General features: G+C 41.3%; 1 protein-coding gene across 8 annotated transcripts in view; it reads left to right on the forward strand.

The window, feature by feature from the left end:
- The window catches only part of DOCK10 (dedicator of cytokinesis 10), a 263,031-nt gene that overhangs the window by 49,376 nt on the left and 193,617 nt on the right, over positions 1–20,038 (forward strand). For 2 of the 8 annotated variants that reach the window (XM_059167891.1, XM_059167892.1), the window contains exon 1: positions 12,217–12,423. The exons of 3 other annotated variants lie outside the window; for them this stretch is intronic. In XM_059167891.1, the coding sequence (XP_059023874.1) occupies positions 12,262–12,423 (162 nt within the window). In that variant the 5' untranslated portion in view covers positions 12,217–12,261. Of the gene's footprint in view, positions 1–12,216; positions 12,424–20,038 lie in introns of those variants that run through there. 3 more of the 8 variants (XM_059167882.1, XM_059167884.1, XM_059167883.1) reach the window with 2 other exon arrangements.

Below are 20,038 nucleotides of genomic sequence, written 5' to 3' on the forward strand. Positions count from 1 at the left end.
GGTAGGAGTTAGACCTTTATTAAGATTGCATTAGGATATTTTGCATTCCCTTTGAGGAGTGTAATAGAATTTTATCCTGATCACACATGTATTTCTAAAGCTCTAAGGGCACGTGAGGTTGAATTTGAGAAATTTCGTGTATGGCCAGGTGCAAGAGCTTTTCAAAGCTCTTAAACACCACGCAACACCAACACGTTGGCTGAGGATCTCAGCCATAATCCAGCCTCCCTAAGGAAAATCACTATTCAGACCACGCCTTTGCCCGCCGGAGGCTTGGCCACCGGAGCTGGGCTACTTTACTTCTTGCTCCAATAAGGACTGTCTAGTCTGGACTGGTGGGAAGATGGTCACAGGCTGGGTGGAGCATTTGTAGCCTATCCCTCAGTGCAGGGCAGGGCTTTGTTTTTCTTGTTGTGTGGGGGTCAGAGTGGGCTAAGGGGAGGGAGGGTTACATTCTGTAGTCGAAATTCAGTTCCTTTCATTATGAAATGTGAGTCCCCCTCTTGTTCCTTTCTGCTCTGGAATAGAAAACAGGATGACAATACTTTGCCTGAAGGGTAAACATGAATATCCTGTATTCTGTCTTGCATTCTTCTGTTCTCAAATGCTGGGAACTCAGAGATTTCTTTTTCTACAGGAGGTTTTCTGCCTTGCCAGGACACTAACGCCACCCAGCAGTGAAAGGCACTTTTTGGTCACTTGACATGTAACTGTCAACTATGGAAGTTCCCGAGTTGAATTCACAAACAGTAGAGCTTTGCTATTTGTATGTCCCAGGCACAAGGTTAAGTGCTTCATTCAGATTATCTCATTTATTCCATCATTATATAAGGTACGCATAAAATTTAGCATCCCCTTTTCCCTCAAGTGGAAACAAAGCTCGAAAGGTCATTTGCTTAGGGTCACAAATCCAGGTAATGACAAATTAAGGTCTGTTACACAAAATGATCACATCTCCAAAGAACCACCTATGAGTCCTATGGTTACCATCCCAGCAATCTACTCCTACTCCGTAGAGCTCTGCGTTGTACCCATGAGAGCTCACTGCCGTGATGATGCTGTCAGTTGGTTGGATCAGGGCAGGGAGGCTGCGGGATGACGTCCTCCTGGCTTCTTTGGCAATGACTTAAACTCCAAGAAAAGGAAATGAGTTTGGTTGGACCTCTTTCCCCCTGCCTCATTTCCAATATTTCCCTTGCCCTTCTAACTCGTCAGAGTGTTTCTAACTCTTTTTCATCACTGCTTATGATGTGCAGTATTGCCTTAAAAAAAATAAAAAGTGGTGAGAGGGGTGAATGTGGTATATACCAGCAACAACCCTTCCTATCCGCCTCTTCATTCCAAAGTCCAGACATCAGTTGGTAGTCTTCTCTCCAAATCTTGTGGTTAGATGAAGCCATTAGACCTAGACCTAGAAGGAGCCTGGGACGGTCTGTCCTAACTCTTGAATTTTATGGACAGGCACACACAGATCCAGAGTTAAGAGAGGTGACAAGACTTGTCTGAAGTTGTAATTCGGATCAGATCAGACCAACTCCAACCACTGTTTTTCCCATCAATATCAGGCTAGAATGCAGGGTATAAATGTCCTCTAGCAGAACTGCTGTAGCCTCATTTGTCGGGAGCAGAAACCGGAGGTAATGGGAACACAGACTTGAAGAATCCATATGGTGCCGTTTAGGGTTTAAAGAGAAGCTGGACATTATCTTATCAAGCTAATCCTTTGACTACAGCCCTGCCCTTCCTACTCCTGCTGGCTTTAAATCTTGCTTTGTCCTTGTTTCTTGGAAAACACTGAGCCTGGGTGCGTTGTAGGGACCCTAAAATGCCTTTCCCCAGAGTCCTGGTGAAAAATGTGGAGTGGAGATTAGCTCAGGTTGACAGCACCCTTTTCATCTTTAATGATTTGGGAGGCACATTTGCAAATGACTTAAAACACTGCCATTTTCATGTTTGGAAAGCAGTTCGTGATTATTGTAAACTAGATTTAACTTGGAATGTTTAGGATGTGGGCGGCTAATTCCTGTCACAATTCAAAGGGGGGAAAAATGAACATAGAAAACAAAATAGAACAAGTACTGAACGTACAATTAACGGCTCATTTATTCAGCCTCTGCTGAGAATATTTTTTACATAGTCAACTTGTGAAGATAACCAAATTTACCCCCATTTAATCATAAACTTTCAAAAAATTGGAAGTGGTCAGAGGAAATGAATGTAGCATGTTTCTTAGCTTCCTCTTCCATCCAAAACTGGTCACTGGACATCATTTGACTTTCTCTGATGCATCAGCAGACTTGCTGGGATCACTCATTATTGTCAGAGCTTGAACACCATGCAAATTACATCCTTTATGGTGTTAGAGCCCCCAACATCATTTGCCCCAGATATTGTGGATATTGATTTCTTCTTTTTATTTTTGTCAGACTGTCTTTCATGTGTCCCTTTCTTTTGTGGCAGGGCTCATAACCTAAATTAATCTGGCCTGACCACGTACCCTGGACTCGTGGGCTGGTGAAGAAGAAACAGTGATACTTCCTGCCTCACATAGCTCTTGACCTTGACATTTCAATCTAGTGCCAAGGATGTCTTCTTTGTTTGAGTTACTGTTTACATGTGACTGTATTAGCCTCAAACCTTGATTTGTGTGACTATTACTCACCCTCATTGGCGCTTTCTTAGGATAATGACTTTTTTTTTTTTTTTTAGACTTTAATTTTTTTTATTTTTTTATAAACATATATTTTTATCCCCAGGGGTACAGGTCTGTGAATCACCAGGTTTACACACTTCACAGCACTCACCAAATCACATACCCTCCCCAATGTCATTTATATTAGTTTCATTAATAATAGTGGCAAAGGAATAACTAAATGCCATTTATGCCAATATTTTATTTTATTTTTTTAAAATATATTTGTTCATTTATTTATTTGACAGAGAGTGAGAGAGCACAAGCAGGGGAATAGCAGGCTGAGGGAGAAGCAGTTTCCCCCACTGAGCAGGGAGCCCAAACTCTGGGATCGTGACCTGAGTCGAAGGCAAACACCTAACCGACAGAGCACCCAGCCAATATGTTATGCATAGTGTATTTTGTTACAATAACTCTGCAAAAGAGGTCATCCTAATTCCACTAGACAATTGAGAAAAATAAGACTCAGAGAATTCAGACTCCATTCTCCTCAGCTCCAACGTTCATGGTTATTGCTCCAACCTTCTAGAAACCAGACTAGAATAATACACCCTCATTCCTCTCCCCCAACACAAGCCCCCATCCCATCTGGTGGCTGAGTCTTGGTGGGCTGGTTTAATGGCTGGGCCCACCACAGTCCTTTGAAGAAGTCAGACAACTGTCTATACTCCTGACTTCAGCAGGCACATCCTTCCAGTTCTAAGTGGCTATTCCCTATTCCCTCTGGACTAGGGCAGGTCAGAATTATACTGCTTCTGGTCAAAGGCCACTGCAAGCTTCATTCAGAGAGCTCTTTAGAGTCCTGCATAAGGTGGCTGTAAATGGTGAATGTATGAAGACTCCTTCTGCAGGCTGCACCCTGAAGCTTCAGAGACTCATGAATTGGGTGCCTCTCTTCCTGGTCCTGAAAAAATTTTTGTTGTTGTTGTTGTTGCTTCTCAGGACTTGGTTGTGATCAGAATAGTTGAGATTGTAAAATGAATGGTCTCCGAGTAAGAGAGGTATTATTATATTATTTCAAATTTGTTTATTCAATGAAGGGGACTGAGAAGGGATTATGGGAATTGTCTCCCATTATCATGAGAGCTCACTTCAAAGCACAGTGGAGACATACGCACCACCCCCGGTTGCTCCATCGTGCAGGGAACATTGTGTGTCCCTGAGCAAGAAGGAGTCAGGAGACTTTTTTAAAAATACAATTTGTGGAAAGGGTAGGGGAAAAAGCAAGCAATATCTGAAAATTTTTTTTCTAATGTAACTAACTGATGTACACTGAAGACTTCCATGAGTCTCTTACTGTGACAAGCACTGACACAGACATTAGATCCTCATGAATACTCATCCATTTAACAGAAGAGAAAACTGAGGCTTCACATTTTGCTTAGAGTTACAAAGGTCCTAAGTGGCTCAACAGGGATTTGAAATTGGCCGACTGCTTCCTGAGCCTTTGCCTACCTGCTGCCCTACACTGCCTTCTATTAAGGATATGAACAGTTTATTCTGACCCTAGAAGAGTTCAATCAAACTTAAATCCCGAGAAATGTGAGCTATAACATTAATGGAACATTTAAACTATCCTCGCGGGCTGCAGAAGACTGTTGATGGGGAAGCTGCCTTAGAGAGCACCGAAGGATCATTTCCTGATGCCTCTAATGCACCAGCAAAACTCGTCTGCTTTGAGCTGCGCCAGTGCCCGAGGTAGGAACAGGAGGATAAAGGGGAACTTGGCAGTAGCTCCTGGATTTTGGAAATGGAGGAACAGTGCACTTGTTTCCAAAGTGATTAATTGTACAACTCAATAGACGTCATCACATGGGAAAGATGCCTTCTGTGAAGAGGGGGCGCTCTCATTAAGTGAGAGTGAAGAACAAGACACTGCGAGAAGTTAGCCCTTCTGAAATCACGGATACGGGGAAAAGAGGGCAAGGGTCACTATCAACATAGATTTGGAAAGGGGCACCAGGAGAGGCAGAGACACAAGCTGATAAAGGCCTTAAGGAGGATCCCATCACTGGGTTGTGTTTGCAATTTTCTTAGCTAAGAAAGCACTGATAAACGCTCTCCTTACCATTGGAGTTTTTATGCCTGAGAGGGCTTACCCATCTGGAAATGATGCAAGGAAAAAGATTCTCACTAATCCCTACCCTGGAAAACGGCCAAGCCTGCTGACCAGGTTTTCCTCAGTCTGAGGGGAGTACATCTGCAGTTGCCTTTAATCTAGGGGGGCTCTTCTCCTTTGGGGTCACTTTCTCTTGGGAACAATTTGTGAGCCTCTGGGAAATTTACAGAGAAGCCCAATAAGATTCAGACTTGATGATGATCATGATAGTGGGCAGGAGGAATTAGAGGGGGAGCTGATTTTTATCACATGTTGACTGATTCATTCCTTCCGCAAATCACCGAGTTCCGGTGGAAAAAGATGCGTTACCACCTAAGGAGCGCATGGGGCTTTCTACCCCTTGTCTTGGCCACCACTCTTTCCATGAGTCTGCAGAGATGACCTCTGGTGGTGGGGAAGGTTTGACAAAGCTCTTGAGGTAGCTGCAGTCCGACCAGCTTGCTAGTCACCACCCTCCCCACCCCCATGATGCTCACACTAGCCCAGACCTGCTGGTGGCCGGTTCCCAGTGCCACAGTGACGTGTCCAGACTGTCAGCCTCCAGCAGACTCGAGAATGAGTGGCAGCCACCTTCCTCTTTGACATGTCCAGGCACAAAGGACATCCTGGGATGATGGCTCCATTCTTGCTGGATGTAAAGAAACCCCTTTTCTGGGAAGGGATGCACATTTCGCTGCTAACCAACATCTTACATCAGGTAAGGATAGATGATACATGAAGACATTACAAAGGGGCCCAATCACGTTTCCATATCACCACTGTAGGTTTTTATAGACAATTTGAATAGATGAGTGCCAATGAACACTTCACACAACAAAAGTTTTTAAATTCTTTTCTTACCAAATTCATTACATTTATAAATGTTTTAAATTCCCATCAAAATACAATTTAAAGGACCACCCCCAAACAGTCTTCTAAGACTGCGAGCTACTTTCTGAAAGTCTCATGTAAGGAAACATTACAGATTTTCCTATGAGAAACATACCAAGCCTCAAAGGGGATTTTCTAAGGTTACCTCACTACACCCTGCCACGTGCTGAAGTTTTTTCTGGTTATTTTCCACCTTTGGAAGACACAAGGCTTACTTGGCGTAAGTGGGACATTTGGACTGGTTAAAAATTCAGACTCTGGAGGAGCACCTGGGTGTCTCAGTTGGTTGAAGCATCTTCCTTCAGCTCAGGTCTGATCCCAGGGTCCTGGGATTGAGCCCCACATCAGCCTCCCTGCTCAGCGGGGGTCAGCTTCTTCCTCGCCCTCTGCCCCTCCCCCACACTCATGTGTGCACACACGTGCTCTCTCTCTCTCATAAATTAATAAAATCTTTTGGCGACAAACCATGAGAGACTGTAGACTCTGAGTAACAATCTGAGGGTTTTAGAGGGGAGGAGGGTGAGGGGATGGGTACGCCTGGTGGTGGGTATTAAGGAGACACGTGTTCCCTGGAGCACTGGGTGTTGTACATAAACAATGAATCTTGGAACACTGCATCAAAAACTAATGATGTATTTTATAGTAACTAACATAACACAAAAAATAAAAATTTTTTTACTATATGAAAAAAAATTAAATATAAATAAATAAATAACAGTCTACTTAAAAAAAAAATTTCCAAAAAAAAAAAAAATTCGGACTCTGTAGCCAGACTGGCTAAACTCAAATTCTAGTTCTGCCACGTAGTATGATTCTCTGAGCAAGTCACTTAACTTACCTGTGCCTCAGTTTCCTTAGCCGTAAAATGCAGATGATCAAAGCACTACCTTGTAGAGTGAGGTGTAAATAAAACAATACATGTAAATTTCCTGGCATATAATAAGTACTATAGAAGGGCTTGCTTTATTATTAGTATCATCATCATCATCATTATAGACTTCATGGTAAGCACCAGACATAAAGTGAACCAAGTATGTATAGCCCCAGCTCTTACAGAGAAGGACAGACATCGCTTAAAAATTAAACCCATCAGGGGGCACCTGGGGGGTCAGTTGGTTAAGCATCTGACTCTTGGTTTCAGCAAAGCTCATGATCTTAGGGTCATAGGATCAAGCCCCATGTTGGGCTCCCTACTCAGTGGGTAGCCTGCTTCTCTCCCTCAGCCCTTCTCCCTGCTCACATTCTTTCTCCCTCTCTCAAATAATAAATAAATATTTTTTAAAAATTAAACCAGTCAGAATTTAAGGTTGGCTTGTGTGTTGGGGGGAAAACCCACAGGACGCAGTGATAAGGATTGAGGTTCAGGGCTTTCAGGTAAAGCCTGTCAGGGGAGGCTTCTCCAAGGCACTGTCATGTGTAAGCTGAGCCTAGAGGCTGAGAGGGAGAAGACCAGCCTCTGCTGTTACCATTAGGGGAGGCAGCATCACACCTGTCCCCTTAATGATTACTATGGGTCAGGCTCTGTATTGATCTTCTCAGTTAAGTGTACGCATATAGAATTAGCTCGATTTTATAGGGAATACTATTGAGACTCGGAGAGGTTAAGCAGCTTTCTCAAGGTCACACAGCTTACACCTGGCGGAGCATTGGCCCCAGCACTCACCATAGCACATACCCTCTGGGTGATGTTCATCACCCAGACATTCACTTGCAGTCTTTCAGAAATACTTCCAGAAAACTCTCTTCTACTCAAAATGTCCCAGAGCTTCACCCTTTTCTTGCTCTTGTAATCAATATGTTCCCTCGTATATTGCCTTGTTATGTCATGTCATTTGGACCTGGGGAAGAAGGTCATACTTCATTCAGACTCTTCCTATACGCCTATACTCCAAATATGGTGGAAACCATGTTCTACCGGCCTGGGACATGCAGGTGAAATGAGAAGCAGGTCCTAAGTGGCTTCAGAACCTTTTTGTTTGGATGCAGGCAGAAAGGTAGGTTTAATTTAACCTGGGGTGGGGAGTTGAGAACCTATCTCTGGGGGGTTGACAATTCACTTGAGATGTGATTGTTGGAATGTAATTTTTGTAGACAAGGTCTTCTACTCTCAAAATTCCAACCATACATTTCTGTTCATAAGTGAGATCTAGTCACGGCCCTATTCTCCTCTATAAATAGTGACCAGCAGCTCACAATAGCTTAAACATGAAGCTGGGCAGCATCAGGGGTATCCAAGAAGCAGCAGGGAAGTTAATCTTCACTTCTCTGCTGAAGTATTTTCATCTGAGCTTCTGTTTGTTTTTATAAGACAACATATTATTATCAGCAAGAGCTGTCAATGAGCTTGACACAGGAAAATGACAGAAAACTTCACTCCCTCCAAATAGATCTATCACTGAGCCAGAGCAGACTCAGAGGCCTCAGGGCACATTTTGGGTGGGAGAGGGTGTCACTTCACCTCCACGGTTTCTAAGCACACTCCAGTCCAACCTGGCCTACATCTCAACCTACATTTAGACATATAGCTCTTGCATAATTTAATGAAGCTGAGACAGTCCAACACTCTTAATAGGCATCATTTATTTAAATTAAATATGGATTTTCCTTTCTTGTTGTCAAAAGATCTTTGGATGTTTTCTTCCAACAGCAGAAATATCAACATCTAGAATCAGATGATTCTTGGTCCAAAAGATTTTCTAAAACAGCTCTAAAAATAGAATTCATTTGTCAGGACTTTTTAAAAAGAGATGTATGGCTGGGTGATTAGCTGTCCCAGAGAAGAGCAAGAGTGACCCTAGTGTTCAGGGATACTCTGGAAATGTTTTCACTTTTGCTCCTTCATTCATTCTTCCTTTTGGTTCTCTCTTCTCTTCTCTCTCTCTCCCTCTCTCTCTCTCTCTCTCTCACACACACACACACACACACACACACATCCTTTACTCTCCAAAGCTGCTTACTTTGTCTTCCTACAGTTAACTTTCTATCCATAAGTGTAAGTGTAATCATAATCTTATCAATAAGTATAAGTGTAACCTTATCAATAATCACCCCCACTCCCTTCTACTTTCTGTCTACACTAAGGCTATTTCATAGATAAGCTATCACCCCTCTTTGAAGCAAGAAAGCTTTTCACTGTACACGCTTTTAATATTTCATGAGTGCTGAATAAATGAACACATTTATAAAATAACATATGTGTATACACACACACACATATATGATGTTTTATGTGTGTGTGAAATCTAGTTCCCACCACTTATTTGGAAAATTCAGTCTTACAGATGTTAGTGACATTATGTCCTTATTCATGACAGTAAGTTAAAAAATCTTGCTTTCCACATTTTATATTTAATAAACATCTTGGTAAATCATAAAATAAAACCCAGTTAGGAGAAGGAGGTAGACGAACCCAAAGAGAGTCTCTAAAAGTTATCTACTAGGGAGGCTATGCACATTTGATGCTTGAGAGCCAAATTAATGATTTGTCTTATTAATACTTCAAATGAAAATAGCAGACATCTGTAAAGGATTTCCACCTTGTTTTTATTTATTTTTTAACTTAGAATTTTACTTATTTTTTTGTAGATAATTTTAAAAATTTATTTAATTTATTTTTTTCAGTTTCACCTTGTTTTTAAATACTTCCTGTGTAAAGGGGTGCCTGGGTGACTTAGTCGGTTAAATGTCAGACTCTTGATTTTGGCACAGGTCATGACCTAAGGGTCATGAGATGGAGCCTTTCTCTGGTCTCCCCATTCAGCACAGAGTCTGCTTGTCCCTTCCGCTCTGCCCCTCCCCTGACTCACAGTCATGGATGTGTGTTCTCTCTCTCAAGCAAATAAATCTCTAAAAATATATATTTCCTGTGTATAAACATGAATGCCAAATATGAGAGGGTAGGAGTCCAGTCTTCAGGTTCATTTTTATCTCTTCCTGACCCACCCCATCCCCAACTTAATTTACTATGCAAAACTTAGAACTCAGAATTCAACCCCTTTCTGGCAACTTTGTTACACATTTAAAATATTTCATAAGAAAAGTTGGGCTTATATGTCTGCTATTCCTTGTCTTTTGTCCTGATGGTCCCTTGCCTATTGGGTAACTATAGTATGCACTGAATTCCCAAGAAACTAATTTTTGGAGGCTGCCTTTCCCTGATGATGGAAATTGAAAGAAAAAGCGAGACAGAAGATTGAAAGCCCCACAGCAGTCCATCAATAATAGGGGTGAATCCCTCAGAGGCAACAAGGGGATCGATGAAAACAGGACTCTAATAGCTAGAAAGCATCTCGTTTGTTTTCCCCAAAGACTTCAGCATCTGCCAAAACATCTGACTCCAAAAGCCACCCCCGAGTAGAGCCAGATTGAGAGAGAGGAGCCTGGATAGAAGTCTGGGATGTGGACTTTCCTGTCCCCTCCAAGCCTGTGGTGTCCAGCAGAGGATCTCTTTCCCACTGCCGATTAAAGCTAGTGGAATGTTTAAGGATCTACAGTCAGTACCTTGCTGCATCCAACCTGCTCGTTCCTGAGCAGATGACCAGACCCTAAGGGAACAACTGGAAAGTCCCATGGCATGGGTGTGGTAGTGGTGGCGCAAGCACACTAGGAACCTGGAGAAGCAACTGTATCATATTGGAAAAGACACTTTTGAGGCACCTGGGTGGCTCTGTCCTTAAGAATCTGCCTTTGGTTCAGGTCATGATCCCAGGGTCCTGGGATCAAGCCCTGCATCAGGCTCTCTGCTTGGCGGGAAGCCTGCTTCTCCCTCTCTCATTCCCCCTGCTTGTGTTCCTACTCTCACTGTGTCTCTTTCTGTCAAATGAATAAATAAAATCGTTGAAAGAAAAAAAAAATCATAATCATTTCATAATCATGGAAGCCCACTTCCTGCTTTGTCTCTGGTGGACACTATATATATATATATATATATATATATATATATATATATATATATACTTTTTTTTTTTTCAGGGCACACAAGCCAGACAGGCTACACTGTAGCCTCTCTCCAATAAATGTCCCAGTTGTTTGGAGTAGCAATGGTTTAGATTAGCACCCGGGCACTCTGACAAAGGTCCAGAGGGGTTAGGGGACTTGCCAGCAACATTAGCATTTTTTTCTTCTTTTTCCAGCAGCACTAAAATATGTTTGCTCAAAACAGAGGGAGATGAAAAACTACTGGCAGCCAGTACCTCTTAAAAGAAAAAAAAAATGTTTTACTTCTCTGGCAAACATACCAATTAAATAATGCTGTGTTGTGACAGATTACTGAGCAATTAATGCCTAATTGAGCATCATGCAAGACGCTTCTGTGAGAACGACTTTGCTGGAGCTGGATGGCCACGCCTCATAGCAAAACAAACCTACTGCAAACTTCCTGCAAAATACCCTTTGCACTGAAGAGCGCAGAAACCAAAGAAAACATTTCTACTTTGAATCCCTGAGAGTTACACTGGAAGGATTAGCTTGACAGAAAGATCCCGACATTGAAAATCCTACTGGGGATTTCTTACTTTCCTCATTTGTAAGCAAAATCCATTTGCTGTGAGATATTTTTAGTGCAAGCATCCCCTGTTGTCCTATTCTCTTACAGTATACCATTAGATCTTGAAGCCATTCCAAGCAGGTCACGTGATTTCTAAGTATCTCTCTGGTTCCCTCCTAAGTGACTAGTCTCCCAGGAGTCAGGGAATACTAGACTCTTAACTACCGAAGACCTCAAAGTCCTTCCTGAAGCCTTGAATTCTTACTGATAGGATGTGAAAATGCTTTACAACTGCCTTTTCTCAGAGGTCAGCTTGGCAGAACTCACCAAGTGACTTCAGTGATAAAGATATTTTCAGCCCCACAAACCGCCTATGTAAATATAAAAATGTATTAGGCTGCAGAACTGCATGTGTGGGAACAGAACAACCATACTATTGAAAGGGACTCACAGGGGTAACTCTGGTGTCACTCACGTGGGCTTGGTTAATGTGTGCATGCTTTTGGTAAGTCATTCTGATTCGGCGGGCTCGGCATCTCGGATGAGCCAATTTTATTTCTGGAACTTAGGAGCTATGAAAAGTCAAACCCCCATCACTTTGTGAGGTGTCTAACAAAATTTCCTTGCAGAAGTGCTTACACTTAAAAAGAAAACAATCCTTTTCAGTCTTTATGGGACCCCCCATTTGCCTTGGGAAATTGTCAATGTGGAGTTAGATTTTCAGTTGCTTAGTCTGAAAAAGAGTGATTTGTTTGAGTGTCTGAGGGAAAAAGATATATTTATTCAGACCTCTGAAACTGGAATCGGAGAGAATCATTGTAATGAACAGGAAACATGTTCTTGAAATGAATTGAGAAATAACTCTCCGGGCGAAATGCTCTAATATTCCTGAGCGTGTTCAGTTTCAGTGGATCAAATCTTTCCCATCTCTGCATCCAAGCTATTTGGCGGTGATCAGATGATCAGAGCTCAAGGAAGTGATTGGAGAGTGAGCTGGCTGCAGCTGCAATGTAGGCTGTTTTCAGGCACAAGGAGCCACTGTTTCTCAAACATAGCATCAACATAGAAGTTATTTTGTGGCTCCAAGATGCAGCAATGGGCTGCTCTGCCAGCATTGTTCTGCTTCAAGCTTTTCGTTCTGTGGTCCAGAGGAGCTGTCCACACATTTGTAGACGACGCCAAGAGGAACCATCCCACGAAATTTTGCCTCTGGAAAGTGACGATGAAATGAGTAGACCCAGAACCCTCATCATCATGGTATGGTATTTGTGGCGAAGCAGCCTTCGTGGATGGAACTGTTATTATAGAGATGAGGTTGCAATTTAGGGTTTGGGGTGTTCAGCTTGAGATAAAGGAATGTGGGACCTAGAGTTTACTACTGTGCTTTACAATGTGGGGGAAATCTTTAAAACTACTTCCATCACTCAGAGCTGATTAGCCTTCTCTTAGATCTGTCACGAAATGTGCAATTTATTGGTCTGTTAGAAATTCTCTTCTGCCTCACATTCTATGTGCTGTTATTTGCTTCTGTGCAGAGAAAAAAAGAAAACTTGGGGAGTTTGGTCTCAGTGGATTGTATTTTGTGTCTCTAATTTGAAAGAAGAGCCCCAAGCATAGTTTTCGATTACATGTAACCAATCCAGTTGTATAGGTGTCAGGAGCTAAATGGCTTAACTTCCAGGTATTTGGAACTTTCATCTCTGAACCGGCAATGGGAATGCCTTTAAAAATGCTTAAGTTAGGCAAAAATCAGAATAAAGTTTTTTGAGAATTTTGTGGAATGCATGGTGTTTAAATCAGAAGGCTGTCTCTTGTCATTTGTCAAATAACATTAACATTTCTGTCTGTGCTTTGCTTATACAAGACAATATTACTCCCTCTTTGTGCACCTATTTTATCAGCAAGAAAAAAGTAGAGGGTAGCGTCTTTTCTTGAGGTTCAGGGAGAGATCTGCTTAGTCACTGGAATCGCATGTTTGGATGGAGGTGGTGTGCTAATGTTTCAAAAATTGGGGAGATGTTGCATGGTTTCAGCATAATCGACTTTTTCCTCTTAGATTTCAGCATTTAGCTATCCAGGATGTAGTAAATAATGAATGGAAAGTACCTGTTACACTAAAAGTTTTTAAATGAAAGTCATTTGATTTGGGCTGTGCCTCTCTGAGTGACAGAATACTAAAAAAATAAATACATATAACAATGCCTTATTTTTTCAAAGATCTCTTTAATTTATATAATAAGTTTATGGACATTAAATAGAATGAGGATCAATTTACTGGTGAAGGAAACGGCTTCAGAAAGATTGAATATCCTATTCACATCACACAGCTACTAAATGCTACACCCTCAAGTCACACTTAGATCAAGGATTACAAAAGGCAGTATAATTTCCACTCTGTTCATATCTCTAAGGAAATAAGGACATAACTGAATTTTTATGAGAAGTCTGATGGAAATCTCCGACTGCTCATATGGAATCATTGTGCATCCTAAGAGTTTCCTCTGGGCCTCTCTAAATTCATGCATTCAACAGCTATTAATTGATGACCCACTATGTGCCAGCCACGGTTCTAGGCATTTGGAATCCACTCATGAACAAACCCACCAAAGATCCCTGTCCTGAGTTGCAAAATTTTACGTTGACAGTACATTTCCCAAATGTTGTTGTTATGGAAATGCCATATTAGCATTGTCATGTTTAGTATACAAATTTGAATCAATGAAATTATTCCTTATCTTCCAAGATAGCAGTTCAAAAACTTTAATGTGCTTTAAAATCACCTAGGAATTCTTATGTGTGAACAAATACTTGGGCTTCTGGACCCAGAGACTCTATATACGAAGGTGTGGAATTCAGCCTGGACATCTGCATTCTTAGCAAACACCTCCAAGCACTCCTTTTTTTTTTTTTTTTTTTAAGATTTTATTAATTTTATTTGACAGAGAGAGGAGGAAGCAGGCTTTCCACCAAACAGAGAGCCCTATGCAGGACTTTATTCCAGAACCCTGAGATCATGACCGGGGCCAAAGGCAGAGGCTTAACCCACTGAGCCACCCAGGTGCGCCCTCCAAGCACTTCTGATGGAGGAGCCCCATGGATGACATCCAGAGAACCACGGCTCTGGAAACTTATAATGTGCACTCTTGACCTCTTGTCCTTCTTTATACTGATAAGCTAACCATCTTCTTACTCTGGCTCTAAGCTTCTGAACAAACTCATTTTTTTTCTCTTTCATTTTTGTGTCACCCGTTAGACACCGTTACATGTGTGTTTGCGTGTGACGTGTGTGAGAGGTGGGTGGGGAGAGGGAGGGACGATGAGAGAGAGAGAGAGAGAGTATAGACTTGGGAGCCAGAGCCTCTAGGTTGGAATCTTGGCTTCATCACTTAGCAGCTATGTGAGCTTCCCCACATTATTTAAGATTTCTCTTTTTCTCATCTGTAAGATGGAGGTAACATTCCCATCAACCCAGAGCTGGTTTGAGGGTTTAATGAAGTAAAATATATGTTAAGTGTTTAGGATCACGTCTAGATATATTGGTTAAGAGGTTCGTTAAGGGAGATATTCAATAAGTAAAAAAGTGACATTTGGGGAAAGACCCAAAGTAGGTAAGGAAGTGAATCATGCCACTGTCTGCGGGAAAATGTCTAAAGCAGAAGGACAAGCCAGGATGGAAGTTGCTAATCTGGGAAGACACTAAGGGTGTCTGGGGCACAGTGAAGAGGCCAGTGGGGCCAAGCAAGCCAAAGAGAGGTAGTAGAAGGTGAGCCGTTGAGGTAATGGGGGACAGATCATGAAGGCCATCATGAAGACTTGGAGGGAGCTTTCCCAAGAGTGAGAAGGGAAGCCAATGGAGGGAGGTAGCCCAGAAACCAAGAACCTGGGCCAGAATGTCAGGACTTGAGCCCTGTCTTTCCGACGTGCCAGCTGTGTGATCTTGACAAATGACTTGCCCTCCCTGTGACTTTGTTTCTCCACTGATAAAACACAGAGAGTAATAGTCTGTACAGTGTAAAGTTCTTGTGAGAATTCAGTAATACTTGCAAAGAGCTTAGATCCGTGTCTGGTAGATTGTAAGTGCTCTCTGATCTGCAAGCCTGTTCATCTAGATGGCCTTGATTGGGAGGAGGACAGGATCTATGGTTGCAGAGGGTCCAGGGTTGAACCAGGGTCACCATTAATCCTGAAGCTATCACGTGATCCCAGCAGAGGCCTGAATGGTAGTCGTTGAGGTTGTGAGATGTGGTTGGAGTCAAATACATTTCAAAAGTAGGGCCAATAGGGTTTGTTTACCAATTCAACAGAAAGTGTGAGAAAGAGTGAGGACTCAGGGATGAATGTGGTATTTTGGTTTGGGTTTAGATTTGTTTGTTTTTTGGCCTTAACCACCAGAGGACTGAGTTGCCTTTCAGATGGGGAAGACTGCAGAAGAAGATTTGGCGAGACAATTTAAACTCACTGTAAGACATGTTAAGTTTGAAATGTCTGTCCATATAATGTCCTTATATGGAGATTTCAGATAAAAAATTGGGTATACAAGTCTGAGTTCCGAGGCACAACCTACAGAGGAGATATAATGTCTGACACAACATAAATACCAATTAAATGATTGATGAATGAATAAATGATCTCTTTTCTAGTTTTCTGTAGTACTTACAGTGTGTATTTGCAGTTAATCACATCTTGAACTATTCATTGAACTCTTAATTATTTATTTTTATATAGTATTCATGTATTTTTCTTATTTTACTGGTAGACAGCAAACCTCATATAGGTAGGAGCTAGGTCTGCTTTATGCCTGCCCAGTTCAATTCATTTTATAGACTAAAAACTGAATATAAGGATTGTTGATTCTTTGAAATTTTAAGTAATTGATATCAAAAGCTCCATTGATAAAGCTGTTTACTTAACTCTTCATTGAAATGTCCAGAAGTAAGTTAAGGATGGAGAAAGCTACTACAATAAATAAATAAATACAAAGTTGTGAGTGTGGATACTCTTGGGAAGGCTTTGGCACTCGAGATGTTCATTATACAAAAGAATCTCACTCCTTTAGTCCAGGTTCTGAATTCATACAGAGATAAGTTTTGGGCTGTCTTTGACTGTAGTTTGGCTGTGTGCTCCAAAGTGGAAAGGGAATGCCTTGGGAGACATCAAAATAAACTATTGTAGGTCTTTCGCATTTACAAGAAATGCATGAATCCTAACCTCTGAGAGTATTAAAATGGCCTATTAACACGCAATCAAGTTTAACTGGGGAAAAAAATAAGAAATTCTTTCAAAGCTGATGTATCTCTCACTCAAAATTTTTGCTCTGATGGGAGAAGTAACAAATCTTTTTGTCAATTATTTTTGAATTTACTCTATATTTCATTTCATTAAAGGTCTCAGACACTAATGAAGTTGATGAAGATCTGCTGTTTCTTAGGCAGTTGGCCTCCATTTTAAGTCCTGTTCCCCCTATTCCCCACTCTGCCCCTGTCTCTTGCAAAAGAGTAACTCTCTGTTCCCATACTGGAGGGTAGGCTTGACACCAGAGGAGGAGGGCAGGAAGCTAGTGCCAGGCAGGTCTCTCTCTCTCTCTCTCTCTCTCTCTCCCTGTATAACCAGCTCCTACACACAAGATTCAAGGTCTCAACTTAAAAGTCAAAGACTTAAAATCCATGAGAATTTTAAGTAGTAGAAACCATTACACATAAATTTGGGAACACCAAAGATCTAGTGTATAGAGCAAGTTAGACATGGCTTTGTTTTTTATGTTAGTTAAAGACAGGGGGAATCACTTAGCCTAAACTTGTGGTGAGTCAAAGAGGCAAAGAGGTGAAATCTCTTCTGTGAGCCAAGGATGTTCACTTATGTGATAAACATTTCAGAGCCAGGGAATTTCAGTTACTGCCCAGAGATCTGCATTCCCAGTCATTGGTTGGTGCCCTGGAATGCCAGGTCCAGGGCCCTGATCAGCTACGGTGCCTGGGTCAGATCCTGCCCTCAGTTTGTTTTTGTAGGGCTTGTGAACTCAGAATGCTTTTCACAGTTGTAAAATTTTATAAAACAAAAAATAAAGAAGACTATGCAAGAGAGACCATAAAGGGCTCCGAAAGGTTGAAGTAGTTACCCTCTACAGGAAAAGTTTTTCCTGGTGGATGATGTGGGTTCAACCAGAAAGGAAACTCACTGGTTTGTACCTTTGATTTGCAGTGTATTTGCTCTTCTGCCTAACTACATACAAAGGAACTCAGGTTTTTCCTGGGCACTTTCCATTCCTCCGAATACCTGAAAATTGCTATGATTCAATGATGAATTCGAGGTTTAGACTCAGAAGGCCAGTATCAGTCTTAAGTCTCTCTGGATGTGTTGATTCATTGAGCTAGATTTGTTAAATGGGGGATACTATTTATCCTATCTGTTGGAAGAACTGGAATGTTTATTTTTATGAAATCATTTTGTAAGCTAGTGAGTGTTATGTCAAAGCCAGAGGCTTATAGGTAGACTGACTAACTTAGAGCACTAGAGATCCACTCTAGTTCGGTGTGTTGATGAGAGATCGTTATCTTCTGGTTGACCATTTTAAATCAGGGTTTTACTGGGGAGCCTGGATGGCTCAGTTGGTTAAGTCTCCCATTCTTGCTTTTGTCTCAAATGTCATGAGATGGAACCCCGCATCAGGTTCCATGCTCAGTTTGAAGTCTGCTTAAGATTCTCTCTCTCCCTCTACCTCTGACCTCCCACTCATGTGTGCTCTCTCTCTCTCTCTCAAATCAGTCAATCAGCATTTTACCTTATTTGTTCCACACCTATCCCAAAATGGTGGTACATTGCTCAGAAGAGCGTGGGGGGGGGGGGGTATGGCCAAAAGAGAGACATCAATGAGGGTCCTATGAATAAAGGACCAGAGAGAAATATACTCTGGGAATTATTTCCAAGGAAATAAAATGATCTCTCTTCTTATTCTCTAATAAATATACTAGTTTAATAAAACTTGATTACTGAAGGGATTTTAACATTTGCCCAGTGTCATCTTTTTGAAAAAATATGTGAAGAAGAAACAGCTTCCAAACACTTTTTAAATCTTGAATTAATGTTCTGATTTCATTTCAGTGGGGTTGAATCTTGAGTCTACTAATATAAGATTCCCCGGGGAAAGGAAGCTTGTGAGAGGAGTGTGATTTTAAAAGGTCTGCATAGATGGTGTAATGTGGATCTTAAAAGCACAGAGAATCTTTAGCAGTTATTTTTCTTCGTGACCTAGTTTTGAGTTGAATTTCAAAGGCGCAGAAGATGGACAAATGAATTGAATGGCTTCTCCATGGGTATAAGAATTAATTGAATGTGATCAGTCTTACCAATTAGCAACACGAATCTTTGAGGCCAAGGCTTACTAAATTCAGATTACATCTGGTATCAGCTCATCCAAAGAATCTTGCATCTTTCCAGTTCCCTGAATGTGATGCAAATTTAGAAATAATAAGGAACAAAGAAAAAATGTATGACATCTAAAAAAGTAATGTTTAAAATTTAAAGGCACCACAATGGCAAAGAAAAGCAGGAAAGCAGGTGTGGTGGGGTATGCAAAAACTTTCACCAAAACACAATTAGCGAATTTGACCATAAAGAGATAGGTATAAATATATATTAAAAATATAGAGAACATTATACTCTTAGTGGCTCTGAGTGCTTTCGGAGAGGCCATACCTTGAAGATTAAAAAAAGTATATTACCAAGGAGGAATATACAGGCATATGACTAGAAAAAGCATAGACTCAACAAATCAACAGTCATAAAAAATCCCTTAGCTTTTAAAAGTAATCAAATATATAAAAGCCTGGTTATATTTGTTTTTGTTTGTTTCTTTGCTTTCCAGAAGAGTGCATTTAAAGCTTATCCCCAAGTACCAGGCTTTGATATAATGAAATCTTGTGAACACTGAATACTACAGTTAAGGACAAAATGCATCTTTTGGCAAACTGATGATGAATACAGCATTTTCCCATGCTTCAACAAGTTTCTTCTGGATCATTGTTGTAGTCTCTCAAGTTTTATTTCCACGGAGCTGATTTTTTTACTTAAATAGGGGCAAAAGTTGAGGATTTTGAAGTTCATTTCCAATAATCTACTTTATCCTGCTGAAATGTATTTCATTCTTTAATACCATGTTCAACACATTCAATACGCTCCAGTGAATTCATCACGGTTACATGGCCTAAACATCAAAAATTCAGTAGACAACTGAGCGACCGCTGGCCCTTATGTCTGACAGGAGTGAATCTCAGCAGACAGCTGCTGCTGTGCTCTCATGGAGCTTACAGTTTGCCGGCAGACAGAAAGAACTGGAACAAATGTTCAACTGTAACCATAAGTGTTTCACATGAAAGTTGGGTTCTACCTTACCACTTTTATCTTTTGAGCATCCGACCTCATCAACACAGTCAAGGAAGGTTTCCCATAGGAAGTGGCAATGGAGCTGGAACTTGAGGAGTAAATAGATGCTAAGAAGAGAGAGAGAGGATCCCATGTGTAACCTTGACTTTATTTACTTGTCAAGGGATAAAAACCAAACAACATTTGCTTTCTGTGTGATCTCTGGATTAATTATTTAAATTCTCTATGCCTGGGATACCTGGGTGGTTCAGTTGGTTAAGTGTCTGCCTTCAGCTCAGGTCATGATCCCAGGGTCATGGGATCAAATCCTGCCCCAGGATCCTTGCTCAGTGAGGAGCCTGCTTCTCCCTCTCCCTCTGCCTTCCAGTCTCCCTGCTTGTGCTCTCTCTCTTTAACAAATAAATAAAATCTTTTGAAAAAATAAATTCTCTATGTCTTGGCTTTCCATAAAATGGGAACAAAGAGGGTACCTATCTCTGTCAGTTTCCTATTC

Source organism: Mustela lutreola, chromosome 3 (assembly GCF_030435805.1).
Source record: "Mustela lutreola isolate mMusLut2 chromosome 3, mMusLut2.pri, whole genome shotgun sequence".
Classification (NCBI taxonomy): Eukaryota; Metazoa; Chordata; class Mammalia; order Carnivora; family Mustelidae; genus Mustela; species Mustela lutreola.